The sequence below is a fragment of the Ctenocephalides felis genome, unplaced genomic scaffold, assembly GCF_003426905.1.
Source record: "Ctenocephalides felis isolate EL2017-DRISC unplaced genomic scaffold, ASM342690v1 CF-g0.4_SCAFFOLD_03571, whole genome shotgun sequence".
NCBI lineage: Eukaryota > Metazoa > Arthropoda > Insecta > Siphonaptera > Pulicidae > Ctenocephalides > Ctenocephalides felis.
In genome coordinates this window covers 66,931,984-66,955,159 of record NW_020539725.1, presented here as the reverse complement: position 1 = coordinate 66,955,159, position 23,176 = coordinate 66,931,984, and the positions used below count along the sequence as shown (strand labels likewise).

Genomic DNA, 23,176 nt, shown 5'->3' with positions numbered 1-23,176 from the left:
TTAAACAAGTAGGATTTGAAATATTAATAATAATTTATTTGAATAAATAATATTTTTTTAATTTATTTGAATTAATAACAATTTATTTAAATGCTGACATTATTTTATATTGAGCATTTCTTTATTATTTATACAAATTATATTTAGAATATTTGCTTAAATACTGTATTAATTATTTAAACAAGTTATATTCAAAATACTGATAATAATATATTTAAATAATTAATATATTTTAATAGATATAGATACTGATTTTCTTAATTTTTTTATTAAATTGTGTAATAATTTGTTTTTTTAAATGTATTTTTTAATTATTTATAAAATTTATTATTAATATATTATTAAATTATAATATATAATAATAATTAATTAAATTATAATATATAATAAATAATTAAATAATATTAATAATTTATATAAACAGTTTTTAAACGAATTATTATAAATATTTTAATAATTTGTATAAATAATTACTAAATACAGTATAATTTAAATAATTACTAGACTAGTGGTGCATGACATCGTGACTTAATATAATTTGCTGGAACTTCCCGTACCATAAAATTTGTGAATTTTTTTTTATATTCAAAAATTTTGAATTTTTGAAACGCTGCGTTGCAATTATACAGTTAAACATTATAAATCTTGGTACGGAACCCAAATAAATGTAAAGAAAAATTGTACATTTTATTAAAATCTTTATAAAATATCTGATAATTTGTGATGAATCATTTTTAACCAGCAAATGGCATTTTTTTGTTGGATCTCCAAAACCGCTGGACCTGCCTAATGATCATTTTTAACCAGCAAATAGCATTGTTTTTATAGGATCTCCAAAACCGCTGGACCTGCCTTAACAAACAAAATTTTAATCAGTTCTTTGTTTCATCAATACGAATAAAATGTTTTTTGTATCCTTCAAATCAGTGCTTTAGAAATCGACACATCAATTTTTTCTAAAGTATGTCAAAATGTTAAGAACCCCTTGAAACTTAAGACATGCAAAAAATTTCATTTTTGTTTTTTTTTGCGATTACTATAACTTATCCCGCGGGAAGTTAATAAAGATTTAAATTAATTAATAGTTTAATTGACTAAAAATATCCAGCCAGTTACCTTTATTATCCATTCGAATTGTATGGGGTATTAAATCAATATAATTTCCAGGAGCCTACCCGTCTGCTGCAAGGATACTCCTCTCGCCTCACCTCGACAATTGCCGCCCCTTCAGGAAAATGCCAGCAGCAGGTGCAGGTGCTGCCGCGGACCGGATTTGCCGGGATGCAGCAGATCAACAGGTAAAATATATATATACTGCTGGAAAATAAATAAAACTTAGTAGTAAATAATAAAATATAACTAGGGGACATAAAATAATACCAACAACAAATTTTATATGAATTATGCAATACATTTTGAATTTAAAAATAAATTGTAAAAAAATGTTACGTTGATAATTGTAAGGTGACCATACGTCCCTTTTTTCCCACTTGCGTCTCGGCTTTTTTTAAAAGCAATATTTGTCCCGGATTTTTAAAAATGTTTTGGTTGCCAATATTTTTTAAATATATTTCAACTAGAAAATTTTAACAGAAAAAAACTGCATATAAATTTTTAGTTTATCAACATACAAACCCCGCCCCCTTCCTCCCGTTTCACATATATTATAATCCGTGCCCAGTGGCGTCGGAACTAAATTTTTGATGGGTGAACTCGTTTTTTTTTTTTAGATAGACAGCCAGTGGTCTCGATTTTTTTTAGAGAGATAGTAGCCCATATAATTTTTTGAAATTCATGGGTGGGCTGAACCCCCCCATCAAAATTCATGGGTGGGCTCAAGCCCACGCAGCCCCTGCGGTTCCGACGCCACTGTCCGTGCCGGATTTCATGCAAAAAATATGGTCACTTTGACTAAAATTATCAAAATTAATAGTTTTTTAAATTATATTAACATAAGCGAATGCAAAATAAATATTAATTAATAATTAATAATTTTTTAAATATTAATATTTATAGATATTGTGACGACGCATGTGGTCGCAAATGCGAGAAGGTGCCTCCGCCTTCTTGCGATTGCCCTTCGATTTGCCCGCCGAAGCAGCGAGTGCTGCCCTGCAGCAATAAGAAGCACGTGTGCAAAAAACCAAAATGCATGGAAAAGGATAAGGTAATAAGAAAATTGCTAAAACTTATATTTCATTTTATTTCATCCTTTATCATGTTGCCTAATTTAAAATTTGTGTATATTTTTACTTTCATGGTTATGAATATCGAAATTTGTATCAAGTATCTTTTAATATTTACCTCTATCTATTACAGGAGCCCCCGTGCTATCCCGAAAAACCCAAGCGCAAGAAGGGACCGCGTTACATGCACACCATGGCAGGTGCTTCTGCGCCACTTTTTGGAGAAGCAGTAGCGAGCACTTCGGCCGACGCCGGAGCTCCGACAGGAACCCGCGCCTTCCATACAGCAGGACCCCTGATGGCCTATCAGAGCCCCATACAGCCCTGCAACAATCCGCCTCCTGGAAAGGGAAGCATGTGCTGCCAGAAAAAAGAAAAGGGGTTGAAGCAGAAGAAATGCAAAAAGGTAAAAAATGGTAAAAACACTTTTATTGATTTAGCACAGTGATTCCCAACCTTTTTTGGGCCCCGCCCCACCTTGAGGTTTATAAAAACGTATGCCCCCCATACATTTTTTTTTCTTTCAGAAAAAATGTAAATGATAACTTTTAAGATGAAATCGCTATTAAATTGTTATTGAACATCATAAGTAAAATTTCGGAATAAGCCAACATACGGAAATTTCAAACTAATTTTTACTACTGTTTTCTTCGAAATGTATTTAATGCAATACTTAAGCTAAAACAAAGATTTTATATTAGGTTCTAATCTAAGCTTTTTTTTTTCAATAAATTATAGCAAATTTTTGTACATATGATTACATTCGGGCATTTGGTTTCAGTTTCTTCATAAAGCCATTTCTTAACGAATCTACTTGACATTTTCTTAACTCAGAGCGGAATTATATCTTAATTTTATATATTATTTTGTTAAATCTTTTTTAGTTATCAGATTGACAACTAAGTAAGTGCGCATATTTTTCTAGAAATTGATAGTTATCGTTGGCAACTAAGTAAGTGCACATTTTTGTTAGAAAATCAAAGACAATTTTTGCGTGGAATTAAATAACTTTGTTGTGTATACCATTTTGATCGATGGCTTTTTGTTATTTTCCAAGAAGCATCATTATCCCAAGTTTATAAAACTTCTAGTTTTTATTATCAAAAACTGAATTAGATGCAATTTGACACCATCATGATTTTTTTTTAAATTCAAGTATTTTAAATCAGATGGTTTGTGGTCAGGAACATTTGGTGGATGTGGAGAAAAATTTTCACCAATCCCCAATAATTTTTAAACATAGCCAAATTGTTTCTATTAGCCCAATCGATTATTGCTTTAATTAGTTTGTCCAAAACTCTAACTGGACAATCAGAGCAGGATTGAGTGGAAAATCACCAGAATGACATTTTCAAAACCAATTTTAACATAACTGTTTTTTAAGGCTTCGACACTATAAACAGCACCTATTCTTTGGGATGATCGTTTTACCATTTGCAGAAATAAAAATTCAAAATTTGACTAAAATGTTTGTTTTGATATTCCATATTTCAACAAACACTCTACATAACCGATCAAAAAGTTAAAGATAAATTTCTCACTATACATTACTACCTCACCTCAACAAACCTAAAGAATCATTTGAAGCAATCTAACAATAAGAGTAAAAGCCGCGCTTAGAGTCAACCTTGTACTATTTAAGGATACAATAAAAATTTGTTTATTTTAAATTAATTTCATCTTTAGCCGTAGTTGCTGACAGTGAGTAAAAAACTCACACCATATATACAATTTTACAAAACTATGTTCTCATAAAGGTTCGCAATTAACTTTAGTATTAAATATCACTTTTCTTGTGCGTATTTCAAGTCGAATCTTGTCACTGACCTTAAAGCATTTATGCCAAGCAGTCAGAAATTTGATTTACGTATTTTTTTGGTAGGGTAGGGCGGGGCTAGTTGAGCAAATTTTTACTTAAACGGATTTAGCTTCTCAATGAAAAGTTTCAATAAATTGCTATACGGCTTAATAGATTTATTGTTTATCGCTTAACAAAAGTGTTAATACTATTTTTTGGTAATAAGTAAAATTTAAAAGCTACAGCTGTTTAAATGCAAAAAGTCAAGTATGCTCAATGTGCCCCATGGGTGGGGCAAGTTGAGCACTAAGAAAATATAATGAAATCATAGGTTCAATGTCGATTAGTGATGAAATAAAATAAGTTTTTAATAACCAGTTCTATATTTATAGTCTTTATTGACAGAGAAAACAAAACTTATAGTAATTTGCCTTGAATAATTAACGAAAAGTAGAATCAACAAAACAATATCGTATCTTAGGAATTATTTTACCATTATATTCAGTATTTTTGTTTAAAATCATTATTTTTTATATTATTACTCATAGACTTAGCTTAAATCTTAAAAATAATAATTAATTTCTGGAAGTTAATGGTAATTGTCTTAGTGACAGAACAAGTTTAGCAACTATGCTCAACTAACCCCAACTCGGAATTTTCAAATAAAAGTGACTTTATAAAAAAACCGTGAGAATTATACACAGAAGCTCTGTGCATATTAAGAGTACTATAATTATAGGGAAGAATAGCATTTACCTGATTAAAAATAAATAACATTTGACTAAACCAGACGAAAACTTGTGATGAATTACTTTTTTACTTTTTGGTCTCAAAATAATCAAAACGCCCGTGAGCCTCACTCATTTGTCCAGCGGCCACTAGCGATCGCGGGATGTTTATTTCTTCCAAACCTCTATCTTTCCGCCATATAATGCCTAAACACACGGTGAATAGTTTTCGAGATATTTTGATTGCTCAACTTGCCCCTATGCTCAACTAGCCCCGCTCTACCCTAATTTTCGTAAATTGGAATATAGAAGTTTAAAACAATTAGTGAAGGGCTACTGGAACCCAGAGAATTGTTGCATCCCGCAATATTCTCTTTCATAATGTTGTTGTTAGATTTATATAAGGTTTATTGCATATATCATTTTCAGATTATAATGGAAAGTTGCAGAAAAAACATGACTTTGGCACTAGTAAAGCAAGGTTGAAAACTAAAACCGTCGCGGCCAAACCGGGACACCTTATTATTCTAAATCTAAGAAGCATTTTTTTGTTAAATGTTTTACCGATACTCTACTACCTTACATTAAAATCACCACCATTTTCAAATTGCCCCCTGGTGGGGCGTGCGCCCCACGTTGGGAAACACTGATTTAGCATATATCAAATTGTTAGATAATTATATTACCTCTGGTTCCTCTCAGGTTTGTATGCCCGGTTGCAAGCCCGCCCTGCACAAGCGCTGTCAACGTAAGATGGACCGCAAGTTCGAGAGGTGCTGCAGGATTCTGCCGCCCTTTCCGTGCTTCAGCGAATGTATAAGGGAGCCCCTGCGTAAGGATCCGTTTAGCGAGTGCAACTGCCAGAATCCGCAATCGGTGTGCTGCCAGGATCAGCGCAAGCGCAGGAAGCGTCCACCACCAATGCAATGCGGCTGCAAGTGAGGAGGAGGAAGTTGAGGTAAAGATTATTTAATTAAATTGGTCGCAGAAGCACCAAGAAAGTCCTCCCAGCCATTCGAAATAAAAGAAAAAAGATTATTAATTTACAATGATGTCGCATGCCCGAACTAGCGATGAGTAAAAAAATTTTTTTTTACAAATTGGCGACTGTTTGTCTTTTTTACTGTTTTTTGAGTTTCTCGAATTTTTTAAATATAGTAAAATTTGGAATTTGGGTATGATTCTAGTTCGGACTACAGATAGGTCTATAAACAAGACTCTCTGAACATTTCAAGTGAATCGGTCGAGTGGAACTCGAGAAATCGTGACAACAGTACTGAAGAAGTCTGTTCTGAGAAAAACGCATTTAAAGTTTTACGTAAAGTTTTTGCGGTCAAAGTCATAAAATGATATGTTATACTTGTTTTATTTAATCTGCCATTCCTGCTTCATGCATCGGACCTTCTTCTTCTTCACAAAAACTATTTTTTGCATTTCTCTCTTCCAATGGAGCAGTTCTAGCCTCCTTTGAAGCATTGGATGTACTTATTTCAGATCGTTCAATCCGGGCATTGTCTCGTCTTACGGCAAATGAATGAGTTTCTGGCCCAATTTGCATTACCATAAGGGTCATCATTTTTAAAATCAGAAAGAAAGCATCATTGAATATGCAAACAGCAATAAATGTTGCTTTTCAAATACCCGAGTTCGAGAATGAATGTTTCGGCGCAAAAATCTAAATCAACGAGTTTAGTGATTCATTATTGATCTGAATTTCTGAACCTATACATCGAATTAATAATAATTCATCTGATGATAAACTGTTTTAAATTGGTCTAATGACTTCCTAATACCTTTTGTCGGATTAGATCCTGCCAAACCAGTTTGGACGCCGAGTCAGTAAAATGCCTATATCTCCGAAAATAATTTAAATTTTCAAAAACCTTCTCGTACCCATATTCTTAGATAGTAAAACTAAACTAAAAACATGAAATAAAAAAACGATTATTTTGAATTTCTACACTAGAATACCCCCTTAAGTCGTACCACTACCTAAGTCGTATTCCGGATATATTTTGTCTGATAATCATAAATAACATCATCTGGTACCGTTAAATAGAACTATATAGTTTAGTAATCAAACGTTTATAATTGAAATTCTGTGGCAGATTTTGGAAACAGTTAAAATGAAAGTAGGCGTTTGGAAAAGGTTTTACTGATATTTTTGGTTCATTTGAGGGGCACACCTAGTGTGATAACCTAAAAGAAAGGTTATTTATGGGAATTAAAAAAAAACTAGTGAATCCATCTATTTAAAATTTTGAGGGTATATTTATACATGTTTTGAAAATACACAGTAAAATTTTTGAAAAAAAATCTCGTTAAATTAAAATATTGTCTGTACGATGACCCTCGGGCAAACAAAAAAATAAAAAATTGACAAATTTGCGCCATGTTAAAAAAAAGTTAAATTTTTTCCAAAATTTTGGTCGTTTTTGGCCTGCCAAAATTCGATTTTCAATCAGGTCAAAAAACTGGAGGGTCATCGTATGGAGAACTATATAAAGGAGCTGCAAAAAAAATTTGATAGCGATTGGATCATTTGTCTCCGAGTAATCAGTCCAGCAAATTAGAAAAATGCTATTTCGAAAAAAACGCGTTTAAAGATAAAACAATCAATATTCTATATACTATAATATACTCTTTGAAATGGCTGTAACTCAAAAACAATTTAAGATATCGATTTAAAGTTTTAGGATGTTTTTTTTGAAGGTACCTATCAAAATATGGAAAAATTAAAAATTCGATTTGTTGAAAATTTCACACTAGGTTTGCCCCTTTAAAGCCCAGATTAGTTGGTCCCAGACAAAATTTCATATAGTTTAGTAGCAGACACGACCAATGCTATAGGTGGTACGACTAAGGCAACATAATCGTACCGAATGCGCATTATCAAAAACCATATAATTTCTATATTTATCGTATAACATCTATATCAATAACAAAATTAAAATTGGAGTAATTGTTAATAATAAAGCAACTAAATAAAGATTCAATAAATATTATAGCATTATTTCCGTCTTAAGGAGTTCGACTTGAGCAATTTGCCCTAATTACAAGTTAACTTGCACTTTCATGCAACCTTTTTTTTATTTAATATATATCATATGTAATACATTTAAATATATCTAAATTATACCTTATATCCAGTCTTTATTAATTTAAAATGTTCAATATTAATCTCGCTCAATAATTTTTCAGATTGGAGACAAGTGCTCAGTAGAAATTCTTCCCAGTTTGATTATGTTCCAATCGGTTCATAAGGTCACCTGTTGAAGTATCACCAAAATGTCCATCACCATCTTAACATCTGGAAATTTAAAATTAACAATTGTATCTGGAGACGGTTTTGAAACTTATTTTAACTTTTTTTTAAGACTTTGTTCAAATTATTATTAAACACAGCTTTCTCATTGACACTTTTTAAACTTTGACCTAAGTCTACAATTGACATTAATAACGACTATTTTTGAGTTTGCGCAAACCACGATAATCGACAATTTAACTTATATATTCTTTCCAACATTTTTTCTAATTTTAACATCAGCCTGAAATGATTATATTTTAACCAGGAATTGTGACCTTTACCAATGTAACCGTCTTCAGAACAAAAATCAGCTTTTATTTATATCTGCAAGTCTGGTGGGACGCCTCCAGATTTAAATGGAAATAATTAGCTGAAGCGTTGAAAAACTGCAAAATTAGTTTAAAAAACTATTACAAGTTATTTTTTTTAAATGAAGATACTTTTAACCGATGGACAGAAAAAACAAGGAAGAGGTTCTACTAAAGCGGCGAATGTTGAAGAAGGATAAAAATTGTATAAGTTGAAAGAGCACACAAAAAATTTTAAAAACTTTGTAACTATATTTTTTAACACAATTAGAAAATAAAATGTTGGTATAGAATATAAAAAAAAATGAAAACTGTGTGCCTTTTATTTTTGCATTTAATTTTCAGTAAGTATATCGTGCTATTTTCTTCCAGGATTTATTAATTCAGATGAATTATGATATAATTTTTTACTCAAAATTTAATATAGTTTTTGATATTTTTTATAAAAAAAACCTCTGCCACACATAATACATGTTATTTGATTTTCAAACTGCATTTTCAGGCACATAGTAACGTTTTTGACAAGATACATCAGATAATTTGCAACATTTTCAAAAACATCCACCAAAGGTAAAATTTTATCGCGCATATAAAAATATTTTTTTAAATTTTGGTTGAGAAAACATAATTGGTAAGTCAGGAGAAGTCAAATGTGTATATTTCAGATTATGAAACGAATATTATATTTATCACAATATAATTATATTTAACAAATAGTTGGTTTCATCATTTGAATTAATACAAATAAATTTAAAAGACGTGCATTTATACTAACATATTAATAATTATATTAATATTTATATTAACCTAATTAATCACATATATTACTTATATCAATGGCATTTATAAAACATTCGTTACAACCAGGATACATACTCTATAGTATGTACATTTAATTAAAATTCTATATAAAAAATACATTTGTAATATCAGTCTATAGTTATAATACGTTATTAACCACATAATAATAATATTTATTGTTTTGTCATCAGGTAAAATAAATTAACTTGTCGATGTGTAGTTAATTAAATCAGATATATGTATGTTTATGTGTGTGTAAATTAATACTAAATAAAATCACCTTAAACATTTTTCTTCCACAATAATTCGATCTAAGGGATAAATACCACAAATCCGAAAAGCATTTGTAATCATTTTCTCAGTGAAAAATTTGTTGAACAAATCCAGAGCAATTTTCAATACATCATCTCCACTCATTACTTTTTTAATATTCCTGATCTTCGAATACTGCTCTTTATACACATATTGAACTAAGTCAGAAATTCCTACTTTTATGGGCAACATATAAGAAGACATTTCACGACTCAATATCAATATATGTACACCAGAACTTTGAGCCAAATTCAAAGCTTCCACTGACATATGGCATTTATGATCATCAAATATTAAAATACTTGGATTTTGGTTAGATGAAGAAGAATATTTAATAAAGTGACTCATAATTCCAGTAAATAAATCAAAATTTGGCAAACCATTAGAACTCGTAAACCAAAAATTGTTTGTAGGTAAATTTTTAACCAGCTTTGTGTCTGGTAAAACTACTGTAGGAGCCAATGCTTTTCCATCAGCGCTTACAATACAGCAAGCCGTAAAAACATTTGATCCTTGTTCATTCACTTTATCATAATGGAAGCATGTTTCATCTAAACAGAAAATACGACTTCCATCAGTCAAAGAAAGCTTTTCAATTAGATTTTCAAGCTTGTTGAAAAACATATTTATATTATCTGCAAGCAATGATGATCCTGCAAGATTCAGTTTATGGCACAATTTAAATTCTTGAAACCAATCATCAGAAATAGTTTCTCCTGTAGGAATCTGTTGAAGTTTTAATAATTGAAGTAAAATATCTTTGCATTCGTCATCACTTAATCCATAAAACATTGAAGCAAATTGTTCTAATGAACTTTTCATTTTCTGGTTAACTAGCTGTTCATCTATATCTATCTTTTTAATTGCTTTCGAATTCTCGAGCCTGCTATCTTTATTCAGTTTAGACCTACGACCGCCATAATGATGTCTCCTTCCGTTTTTGGTCTGCACCACTTCTGGTGATCTAAAAAAAAATCTTTATTTACTTATCTATTTTGTATATAATAATTCTTCTGTAATGATGTATGTAAATATACTCCTCCTCCGATTTTGATAAATCTTCCTGAAGTTTGTTTAGGAAGTTTTTTAAATTAATTTACCGTGGATAATATAATTTTTTCTAAATTTGTTATACCTATTAGAAGACTTCAATTTCCAATATAGTATGAGAATTGAGACTCATCATTTTATTTAAAGCAGTTCTACATTTACAGGACAATGTTTGTCGGATCATCTAGTATATGCATATGTACGTGTATATATATATATATATATATATATATATATATATATATATATGTATATTAGGGTGGTCCTTAATATAGACATTTTCGAATTTTCTTGCTCCCAAGGGCTCAAATGGTTCCAAATCGATAAAAAACAATTCTCTGAAAGTTTTAGCTCTTAATATTAACTTTTAGATAGTGCGCAATTCAATCAAACTTTGTATGGAAATAGCATGGAAAAAATTGTGAATATTAAAAAAAAAATTTTAGGTACAACTTAGCCACAATAAAATTAAAACTGAAAATTGTTTTTTATCAATTTGGAACCATTTGAGCCCTTGGAAGCTAGGAAATTCGAAAATGTCCATATTAAGGACCACCCTGATGTATATATACATATTAGACGTTGAATCATATTTGTGAAATGCAGCCAAATAGTCAAAATAAAAAGCAATTTAATTTATAATTAAGTATTTATTATGTACGTTTCGACACTATACCTGCGTCATCATTCACCACGTTAACATATTCTAAAGAATATTTAACAAATTTTAAAAAATTGTAGAATTTTTGGAACATATAATTATATGTTCCAAATAAAATGTCATTACATACCAAATCATAAAAAACACACAACACTATTTTTAAAGACATTGTTTCATGAAAAACTATACAAATAACATGAAATAATAAACTAAAAGTTAAATAATGAAATTTCGTGGTTAATCACATCATTGACAAATTGTAAATGAACAACAATCGTTTTTTAAAATCAACGGGGTTCACAAAACCTGATGCAGGAGGATCGAGTATGAAAAATACTTGCTGGTTAGTAAAAAAATATGTCAAGGATTGGGGAAAAACACTTATTATCTTTATTTTTTACTATATTTTCAATATTTATGTTTTTAATTTCAATATTTTTAGTACTTTGTTTGATTTCGTTAAAATTGTCCAGAAGTCAATCCTGCATCAGGTTTTGTGAACCCCGTCCTTCTAAATGGCGTTTCTCTTGCATTTTATTCTACATTTCTAATTTGTCAGTTATGAGAGTAACTTATTTAATGTTTAATGTTATTGGAATGTTTTTTATAAAACAATGTCTTTTAAAATTGTGTTGTGTATTCTTTTCTGATTTGGTATGTAATGATATTTTATTTTATATATATTCTAGAAATCTTTTAAACTTTATAGAATATTTTTTAGAATTTGTTAATCATGCTGACTAATGACACAAACGTACATAATAAATACTTAATTATTTATTGCTTTTTATTTAGATTATGGCTATTATATATATAAGAAACTAACCTCCCAACTTCCAAGTGCCGATTGATTTCCTGTCCATCAAAAGAATTTACAGATTGTTCTCGTTCACAACTATGATAACTTGCATTAGAAACAGTTTCCAGAAAATCATTATCTCTGTAATTTTTACAAAAATCCAATAAGTTTACACTTGCTTTTAGTCTACAAAAATAATATATCACATAATAATAATAAATTACAAATTATTCATGTGACTACTAATATATTCGACACAACACAACTGAAGCAAGGACTGTGTCTCTCAACAGAATAAACTAAAATTATTATAAAAAAATATATTTTAAAAATGTCTTTAAAGATTCTACACATTAAAATTAACCAACCTCAACCCTCCTAGAAAATCACTACAAGATTGTGTTGTTTGTGCACTTCTGAAACTCGAGTGACTTGAATTTGACATAGTTTCTAGGAGATCATCAGATCTGAAATTATAAAAACAAAATATTATGATTACTGGCATTAATAACTCTTTATGAAAAATTATTCATTACTCAACAAAACTTGTTAACTGAAACAAATGAATTGATCTTCGATCTAAAAAATAATTTATTATCAATAGAATTACAATAAAGTTTTATTTACCTGACATTTTGTGAATCTGTTTTGGCATTTTTAACTTCTTGAGCTATAATTGAGTATAGATTTGATTCCACCTCTTCAATTTCATAATCAAAATTTTTTCTTGCATCTTTTCTCCTCACAATCTTATTTTCCTTCTTGCTGACACCATCAATACTTTTCCAAATATCCATAATAACATTTTTTATGTTGTCATTACCTTTTATATATTTGGCAACACGTTGTCCAAATTTTTCTTCTGATAACATACAGTTGTGCTTTCCATCCAGAGCTTCATATAAATTATTAGGTGATTTAAGAAACTGTTTAAACTCATTGATATAACCATTATCGAATAATTGAAATTTATTGTTGACTAAGCTAATCGTTATGGAAATATGTGATGTGTTGTTAAAGTTTGGAGTTGTGTACGATTTAATAATATCACCATCGTCAGTAGTACAAACGATTGTTAAATATTTAAAACCGAGCACTTGAGGAACAACTTGGGTCATTACTGGTAAATATATTTCTGATACAGGGGTATTTTCTTCTAACAATTCTGCGAGTAGATGTATTTGTCTAGTTCTGTCGAGCAACTTTGATAGCTGCCTGAAATAATCTTTGGTCAAAGCATTTTCTAGTTGTATGTCTGTAGTTTCCTCAAGATCTTTTTTCCGTTTTTCATATAACTTTTTCTTTAAATCTTCATCATCGATTTTGTGATTCTTATTTAACTCAGTTAAGCATCTATACATTTCTAAATCGCGTTTGTAATAAACACGTTTAACAACTTTTCTACCTTCTTCAGTGATCCGAGTCATTAATTGTTTCTTAAGAAATATTTCAATCATTTTATTAATATCAGAGTTTGGACAATCATTTGAATCGAGTGTATTAATATTTGATATTGTTAATAATCGATGTATAGAACTCCATAAATCTTTTAAAAGTTCATTGTTTATCATGATATTGTTTGCAAATTCATGCAACCTCTCAGCATACGAATCATACTTTAAACTCTTTTTAGTCTCTTCTTTTATTTGTTGGGAAACATCCAAAACAATTTTGTCAATTACAGATTTTACTTTGGCAGTTATTTTATCATCGGCAAAAATATTTGCTGAGTAAAAACAATTTAAACCACTTTGATCATTATCGAGTTCTATTTTACATTTCATCAATACAGATTCCAATAAACGAGTATTCACCTTTCTTAAAAATACTTCAACTCGTTTATCAATTTTCTCAGATTTGTCAATGTGGGTAAAAACTCTTTTTATTTTTAATTTTGTATCATTTGATACATCTCTTTTGGAGTAACTAGATAAATAATTATTTGCAGCATTAAGTAATTTGATTACTTTATCACTACATAATAAGCCTTGAACAAATGCTTTTGCTTTATCTAACAATGTTCCCATTATTGCACTTGTGTGGTTAAAATGCAAAAATGCAATAATTACAATGGCAATTATACCAAATCCTATAATACAAAATATCCAAGAAGAAATATCATTTTCATTCATTACAAGAATATCATCTAAACCATTTAGTTTCAAAATATCCATTTCATCATTTCTTCCAGACAATTTCTTTAATGCCAAAGAATTCAAATCGACTTCTTCTTCTCTTCTAAATCTTTCAAAATCGGCTTATATCTTTTGATAATTGTTCCAATAATATGAATTCAGTTCTTATCATTTGTTGATGATTTTACGTCTAAATGTGGTAAATTAATGCTAGTGTTGAATTTATATTTACCGTTTGAATTTTTTATAATCCAATTTTTATTTATTAAATTTGACCAAATGCGATCAAAAACCATTTTATTTATATCTTTATTAACAAGGTATTTCAAATCGTCTTCTGTGAAAACAAGATCACGTACATCTTGGAATAATGTTTTTGAATCAGGACTCAAAAACCTTGGCTCGATTATTCCATTTTCAACAAGTTCTTTGTAGAGTAAACGAGACGATCGAGGCAAAAATTCAAATATGATAACTTGTTCTTGTTTTCTGACTTTTTCCTGAATATATTGCAAAGCTATTCTGTAAGCAAAGCATTCTGATAAAATATGCATCACTGTTTCCTTATAAAGATTCCAAAACGGTAGATTAATATCAGGTATCTCAACAAACTCTTTTAATAATCTGTATTCACCTGATGTTTCACCCAAAATGCCAGCGTTAATTAAGTAATCAAAAATTTGTTCAACATCTGCAACTGGAATATTTGCTCGTTCCAAGTCTTCTTTTATAATTGAGTCAAATTCAACTAAATTAACATTGTTTAATTTATTTTTATTGATACATGCTGATGCATTTCTTGTCGCCAGTCCTCGTTCAATTATGTATTTGAAATTATTTTGCCCGATTATTGAAATCAAGTCAGTTTCTTTCAAAATTACAATATTATTAAGAATTTCATGATCAAGTTTTTCTTTATTAAATATTACAAAATCGTTAGTTAATTTTGTCAGACTGCTCTTTTGATTAAGTTCTTTTATTGGAATATTAAAATAATTTAAATATTTTGTCACATCGTCTGCATTAAAACTAACATATTTAACTTCATTGATTAGAACTCCTTTTGTCTTTAGTTCACTCCAAAATATTTCTTTGTTGCAAAATGTAAAGTTGGTTTCAAATGCTTCTAAAAAATCCTCTTCCGACTTGAAAGTTTTATTCAAAAGCAATTGATAAAGCTCCTCCTGTTGTATACCAAACCTAAACGCAATATTTTCCAAAATCTTCTTGTCAATGTTCTGATTAACTTCAGGATTACTTAAGCAATGCTCTTTTCTGGACAATTTGCTGTAAAGAATTTCGGCTGATATCTTATTCATTCCCGAAAAAGTACTTGATGTAATGGGAACTCCTAAAATATTATCAATAGATGTCATGAATTCTGCATAATTATCGTACAGATTCTTTTTCTGTTCTCTGAACGATTCTATTTGCACGATGTCAATGTGATGTGTATCTTTAATTTGTTCGACAATGTTTGTGTAAATTAGTAACTGATTCATGTGCATTCGGAAAAGCGCGTAAGCCTTTTTTAGTGCAATTTCTTTATCATTTTTATTTTTACAAGCGAGCGCTTTGTAATAATACGAAGCTTCGCAAAAGTTTGGTTCTTTTGAAATGACTTTATTGAATAATGTCAATGCCTGGTCGTATTTTTTCTCATTGACCAAGCATTTACCGACTTTGTTCATACGCATCGGATTTTGTCTCACCCATTCAATGTAAGGCTCATCGTTACTAAATGTATTTATTTCACTCAAAAAATATTCAAATGATGTTTCAACATGTTTCCTGCACTGCGCTTCCTGTATATCGCGCATGTATTTGGAGACGCTATCCAGCCAAATCGCCCAACTGTCCAAGCAACTGTCCAACAAAACTTTTTTAAATTCAACTTTTCCAACTTTGCGCTTGAGTTTATCATAAACTTCTTTGAATTTACCGAAATATTCTTCCTCAGTTCTGATTTGATTGTCGTAATACGATTTAACTTCCGATATCCGTCTTAGTTCAGCGGCATCTCTCAATTCTCGAAGTGTAGTCACATCATCTACCTTATCATTTTTAACAATAAGTCGTCCGGAGCCCCTTTCGCCACGTCTGGCAGCCCTACCGAAGCCCTGCTCCTCGACCCTCAAGCTGCTTGGCAAATATGTCATGCAAACATGAAGACCACCTTGGTTGCATAGTCTCTCCGATAGTTTAATATCTGTACCACGACCGGCCAAGTTCGTGGAAATTATGATCACACCGCATTGCAAACCATCTTTGATGCGGAATTCCTCGTACTCTCGTACGTAGGTGACCACTTCATATTCCTGGTGTTCTGCACTTTTCAATACCGCTTCCAAATAATTAACATCTTTCATGGTTTCACAAATAATCAGAATAGATCTTCCGGCAGCTACAATGCCAAGTGCTTCCTGTTTTATAGCCTTGGTCCATTCGTCGTCGTTTTGACATACAATCGCTTCATATGGCGTAAATTGCTTTTGTTTTGATGTAGGAATGACCACGGTCTTCATCTCATGCACACTGGACAACAAGCTCATCTCCTGGTCAGAGCCCAAAGTGCCTGTGACTCCATATTTGCGTGCGTATTTATTAAAATATGACACGTTTGAAATGAAAATGGCTTTTAGACTTTGCATGGTCAACTTACAACCGTGTTTCAGCTGAAGAAATTGGTGCAAAGCCTCATCCCATTGAGAATTCACTTGGTCGGTACCTGTGTCAGTATCCAAAATAACCACTTTTGGATTCCTATCTGAGACAGTTCCACTTCTGTCGACATCGATTATATAGTTTTGAAATTCTTGCATAAATAAAGCTGTGATGGCGTTCTTGATCCAATTTCGTAAATGAAGTTCAACAAAACCAATTAAATAATTGGGTATAAAAATTTCTTTTGGTTTCTCTACGCAATTCTTGAAAAGAAACGTTAACCTGGAAGAATAGATCTTAAATTTATCTGTCAGCGAGTTTCTGATATTATTTGCTGCGAGATTCTTATTTATCACTCTGCCTTTGGAATCCAAGATATGATTATTTATCAACTCGTGCCATAGCTTTTCGATTTCATTTTCGCTCAAATCGTTATCGATGCTCTTCAAGTCTGACATGTCAATGATGTTATGAATTTGACTCAAAACTGCTCTCTCTAATTTGTCTTCGTCGAATACTTCTGAAAATCCTGATTCGGACGTCACAGGCCTGTTTATCCATTTCCATATGAATATATAAACCGATTCTAGTTTATCGAAACCGGCAATGTCATGGGACAAGTACAACATATTGTTTCCTCTATCCAAAAGCATGCAGTCCACTTCGTCTACAATAATATTATCAAAAGTTGTGTCGCCCAAAATATTCTCACCATAAAATTTGTCTAGCAAATAATCCCGTTGAAAATATGAAAGTTCACCATAAATTACCATGTTTTTAGAATGCGACTGTTTCCTTAGATCCATTTTCTCGTCGCAGTTGTGCCCGACATTGACCCCAAATGCCTTAAAAATAGACATGTTTTCTGAAGCATCTCGTCTAGCCAAAACAGTTGAACTCGTAACAATGTGAACTTTTTCTTTCCTCAACGCTTTTATAATCGCAAATGCAACGATTATCAATGATTTACCCTCTCCTGTTGATATTTGTGCAAATATATTCGAGTTCTTCAATAAGATCATAACCGACAACTTTTGGGCATCTCGAAGTTTTATTCCCTTCTTTTCTCGTTCTATAATTCTGTCCACAGCAAATAGAATTTCTTCATCTGTTTTTACAGACTTTTGAAACCACTGATCTAGCTTCAAAAAATCTGTGAAATGCTTTTCTTTATCAGACCAATTTTGAATCGTTTGCATAACTTTCAATGTACTTCCATTATTCTTTGAAGTAATTATATTCACAAGTTCCTCATAACTTCTATCATCAGAAGTCTTTAAATATTTTTCTTTTAAAATCTCTATCCAAACATTTTCGTTTTGGTCATTTAGCAAATTTATTTCGGTCTCACTAATACAAGTCTCTTCGCAAACTGTTTGAAACCAATATAAAACATTTGTCAAAGATGAAAATTCTGGCTTTTTATCTAATAATATTTGGATTAATTTATAAGTTAAAGATTTTCCTAAATTATTATGTATAGAAAGAGCGTAACGAGTAATGGATGCAATTTGAATATCAGAAGATTCTGCATAATTAAGTCGTTGTTTTATCATGGACTTGTAGGCAATTTCTTTAACTTTATGTTGCCACTCGGATAAACCAAGTACTTCAAATTCCGTCGTTGAAATTTTTGGCAATTCAGCTAAATAAGTGAAAATTTCATCAACATTCCCAATACTAATACAAGATTCTTGTAATTTCACTAAAAATAATAGCAACAAAGGTCTGTTCGCGCATTTTGAAAGTAGTTTATTCCATTCTTCGATGTTTACTTTCAATGAACTTCTAAAATAGTTTTGCAATTTCAAAAACAGCAATTGATTCAGCCATTCTTCTTGTTTGTGCGTAACAATAATCCAGTTAATCAAGAAATAGCTGTCTTCATCATCAAGAAAGAAGAATATCACCGAGTTTATTAGATACAAAAGTTCTTCAAAAGATATTTTAACTTGCTCACAAGAAAACCTTTTCATCAAATAATACAAAATTGGATTATCAACAATATATGTAGGTGACAATTTTCTAAGTCTTTGTGTGAGAATTTCGTTCTTATTAAAACCTTTACAGCTCGATATAATTTTTTGAATATCATCATTAATTTTATTTTGGTAAATTCTTTTATGATTGAACCGTGTTGTATATAATTTTTTGGCTATGTAATCAGATATCTCGTTCTCATTAGCATTGAACAATTTATTAAGTATATTCTTGTACTTGGCAGCCCTAGTTCTACGTTCTTGATACAGTTGCATATAGATCACATCAACATTCATTTCGCAAACTTTTCCATCGTCATAAAGTAAATGAACGTGATGTTTGGCCATTGGATTATGACTACTGATCGTTCTGCATTCACCATCTTTAGCAATATAACACTTAATATTACAGTTGTAGATGTAAGATAATACCTCTCTGAAACTGCTCGATTGAATTCCCTTTGTTAAAAATTCTTGTTTTAGTTGGGATAGAAGATAATCATCCGAGCAAGCATTATTCCATAAAAACTCAGATTTTAGGCAATCGGTTAGTTTATTATATGCGACATTAAGTTCTAAATTAAGTTTTGTCAGTTCAAATTCAAATTCTCTAATTTTTCTAGAATCATACATACCAGAAATCAATAATCTTTTAATTTTTTTGTTATTCGGCTTTGCAAGTTCAAGCACAAATGATTTCAATAAATAATTTATTTCTCGCCTTTTATTTTCAAGAAAGTCTTCATACTCTTTGAAATGTTTCTCAATGTTTTCGTCATGACTATCAATATTTTTTAAAACATAATTTTGTATACAGTTAATTAGAAGTTTATTATCATATCTTCTGTAATCTTTGGTGATTAAATTGAAAACATTTTCACAGCTCATTGCATTTATTCCATGTATGTAATCATTTAATAAACCTAATCTTCCATGTGTACGATGTTTTTTGTGATGATTTAGATTTTTTGTAATAAACTTTGCTACGTCATCAATTTCATTGAATCGAAATTTCTGTAAATTTAAATCTTTGTCTATTGACAAGAATGCCTCAAATAATTTTGTATCGTAACTACAAGCAGAATTTGAATCAACTTTAATTATATTTTCCGAACATGTTATTTTTTTGAGATAAACATTCAAAACAATGCTTAATGTGTTCTTTTTTTCTTGAGTCGTTTCTTTTTCTTCTGCAGATTTTTGGTAATTATCAAATATCAAATTTTGTTCAATATTTTTCAATCCATCTCTGATATCGTCCATAGCCTCAGTTGCATGATCGATTAATTTTGAATAAATTTCGTCAATTTTTTCTTTAGAGATATGTTTCCTTCTAATGCTCTGTGCTTGTGGCTGCCTATCGTACCTGAATTTATGGTCACACCTTTTCTTAAATTGCACTATGTTTGTTTCACTGATTTTGGTGGACTGAAAAGAAACATATGCTTTGAACCTTTCACACCAAACGCCTTCCTTTACATAATATTTATGATGTTGCAGGATCAATTTACTATTTTTATCAAAACCCTCATAGATCATTCCGCCTGAAAAAGAGTCTGTATGACCTATGTCCCAACCGCATTTTCCTGGTATTCCATTAAAGCCTTCGTCTCCATCAGGACCGTCTGCTCCAGACTGACTTTCACCAGCGATACCCACAATTTCACCGCCGCTTCCTCCTTGTCCTCCCATACCACGTTGGCCGCCAAAACCGGGAGGCGTTGCTGGAAGACCTTCACAAAGAACAAGTGAGCGATGCATAGAATGCGCAATATATTTTGCCTGAAAACCCCCCTTAGCTTTTCCTTCTAAATATACATGTTGGCCAAGCCACCAAGATCTTTTGTAATAGGAAGTGTCTATGTCCATAAAGGCGTCTTCAATTGTTTTATATGAAGTTTTAAAATTACAAGTCGAAGGAAACAGAGTTTTGAAAGAATTTGGTTCAATTCCGTATCCGTTTATGCCATTTTTTCCATTACCGCCGTCTTGTCCAGAACTTCCTGCTCCACCATTAGAGACTACTCTAAGATTTTCCACACCATCTACAGAAATGGCTTCAATTAAAACATTTCCACCACTTTCACCAGCAAAACCGTCTTCACCGTCATCTCCAAATCCAGAACGGCCAGTATCTGCAGCTGTCTTATAAGTATGCATGTTGTCCAGACCTGATACGTCCCAGATAATGCAACCATGAACTTTTAAGAGACGCGTATATACCACAATGTTCTTTCCATGCCATACATCCTTCCTCAAACTTACATCAGCGTGAACAACACAACCACTAACAAAATGAACTTCTGAAATATTGTCAGAAGATTTAAACCGTTTTTCTAATCGTGGTACAACTTCGCTCATAACTAAATTCATTGCCGATACACGAAAGGCAGTACGCCCTTCAAAATTTATAATTTCAATCTTGGCATCTTCAACAAAGTCAGCAATTTTATCCCACAACAAAGTTTTTAGATTCAACTCGTTATTCCAGTCAGCATGTTGTAAAATAGATTTTTTAAAAATAAGCAGTTTGGAATTTTGACAACATTGACTCATCTTGAACACATCATACAATTCATGATAAGTCAATTTCTCTCGTGATAAAAGTTTCTGCAAATGCAATTTTCTAAAGTCTTGTTTTTTAATTGTCATAATCAGTTCAAAACAAGCTTCAATGATATTGAGATCCTTTATATAATTTTTATTGACTATTTTTAAAGCTGCCAAACATTCACTTTTCCATCGCATTATATTTTCTGTTTCTGCAGAAAGATTTGATATGAGATTGGAATTAGATATCAAAAGGAAATAATGAGTATTAGAGTTAAAAGGTGCAGGAACTTGATCCAAGTTTTGAACAGAATGAATTTCCGAAAACATCTTTTTAAAGGCTGCAATGTCTATTATACTACTAGTTTCTTTTATTTCTTTAATACATCTCTCAGTCCAATGTTTGAAACAATATTTAACATATTTTCTCTCAATGTAGGCATTTGTTACATTTGAAATTTTACTTTTATATTTTTGTTTGATATCATCTAAGTTGGTAACTTTTTCTACTTCTCCATTGATTAGTTGTCTTAGATCCCTCTTTTCAAATCGCTCCATTTTGAAAATATCCTGGAAACTTACTAAAATCAGTTTTGTACATATGTCTTTCATGTACATATAGGTATCATGTACATTGAATAATTAGGCATTAATTGGTAAATAAATAAATGTAACTAAGAAGCATTAATAATACAGTAGAATCTGGCAAATCCAATACTTCGATAGACACTTCCAATAAAGCAACACTGGAATTTTTTTTAGAAAGCAGCTGGAAATGTTTATGCTATTTTCAACATCTTATGACTTTTTCACTATAATCCAGTAATCCGACACCCTCTGTTTTTTAATAATGTCGGATCAGCAAGGTTCTACTGTATATATAATATATTCAATACCTATAAACTAAATATTTATATTGCAAAAATACTACTAAATTATTATTGTTATATATATATATATATATATATATATATATATATATAATAAACATATTAAATGTTAAATATGAACAATATAACACTCAGATTTTTACAAACACTTTATTTAATAATTACAGACGTTTCGAGACCATGGTATGCCTCATCTTCAGTGCAATTTCAAAACAGTAAGAACTATATACTAATATATTATTTAATATTTTATTATATATTTTTATTATATATATATATATATATATATATATTTAATATTTTAATAAAATATTAAATAATGAATTAATATATCATTTTTGTTTTGAAATTACACTGAAGATGAAGCATACCATGGTCTCGAAACGTCTGTAATTATTAAATAAAGTGTGTGTTAAAAATCTGAGTGATTTAATTGTTCATATTTAACATTTAATATATATAATATATATGTTAGTTTTTCTTTTGTTATAAATTAATTATTTATAACATGATAATACATAAAAAATACACATAAATTGGTTAAATAAAATTCTTATTGTCGAAATACTTAATGTTTTAATTAAAAATTTATAATTTAAAATTAATTATAAAATCGTTAAACAAATTACCTATTTCATAAAAAAACCAAACATTTGAAAAACAAAATTCTTATATTAAAAATAGTTATTATTAATTTGTTAATAAAAAGTCATAATATAAAGACACTTATAAATTTGTTAAATGAAACAGTTATATCATAAAAATACCTAAACTTTGTTAAACAGAAAAATTTTATTGCAAAAATACTTATTCAATTGATAAAAAAAATATTTGTAATGTATTAACACTAATTTTCGTAAAATAAACTGCTTATGTTTTTGAAATTACTAAAAATAATTAAGTATATATTAAACAAAATAAATAAATAACAAAATTATTAATTAAATTATATAAAATTTGTAAAATATTCACATGAGCCTTAACAGCATCATCATACTGACGGCTTGT

At 30.2% G+C, this 23,176-nt stretch overlaps 2 protein-coding genes across 2 annotated transcripts; both read right to left on the bottom strand.

The window, feature by feature from the left end:
* Positions 1-9,312: 9,312 nt before the first annotated feature.
* LOC113384762 lies at positions 9,313-14,135 on the bottom strand. Its single transcript, XM_026622521.1, has 4 exons — positions 12,578-14,135; positions 12,319-12,417; positions 11,978-12,091; positions 9,313-10,404 (listed from the first exon to the last, which is right to left on the bottom strand). Exons 1-4 carry the CDS (start codon positions 14,122-14,124, stop codon positions 9,405-9,407), a joined length of 2,760 nt encoding a protein of 919 aa, XP_026478306.1. The 5' UTR covers positions 14,125-14,135; the 3' UTR covers positions 9,313-9,404.
* Positions 14,136-14,269: 134 nt separating this feature from the next.
* Positions 14,270-21,608, bottom strand: LOC113386578. The gene is made up of 4 exons (XM_026624351.1): positions 18,245-21,608; positions 15,164-18,175; positions 14,379-14,833; positions 14,270-14,275 (listed from the first exon to the last, which is right to left on the bottom strand). Exons 1-4 carry the CDS (start codon positions 21,606-21,608, stop codon positions 14,270-14,272), a joined length of 6,837 nt encoding a protein of 2,278 aa, XP_026480136.1.
* Between the last annotated feature and the right edge of the window lie 1,568 nt (positions 21,609-23,176).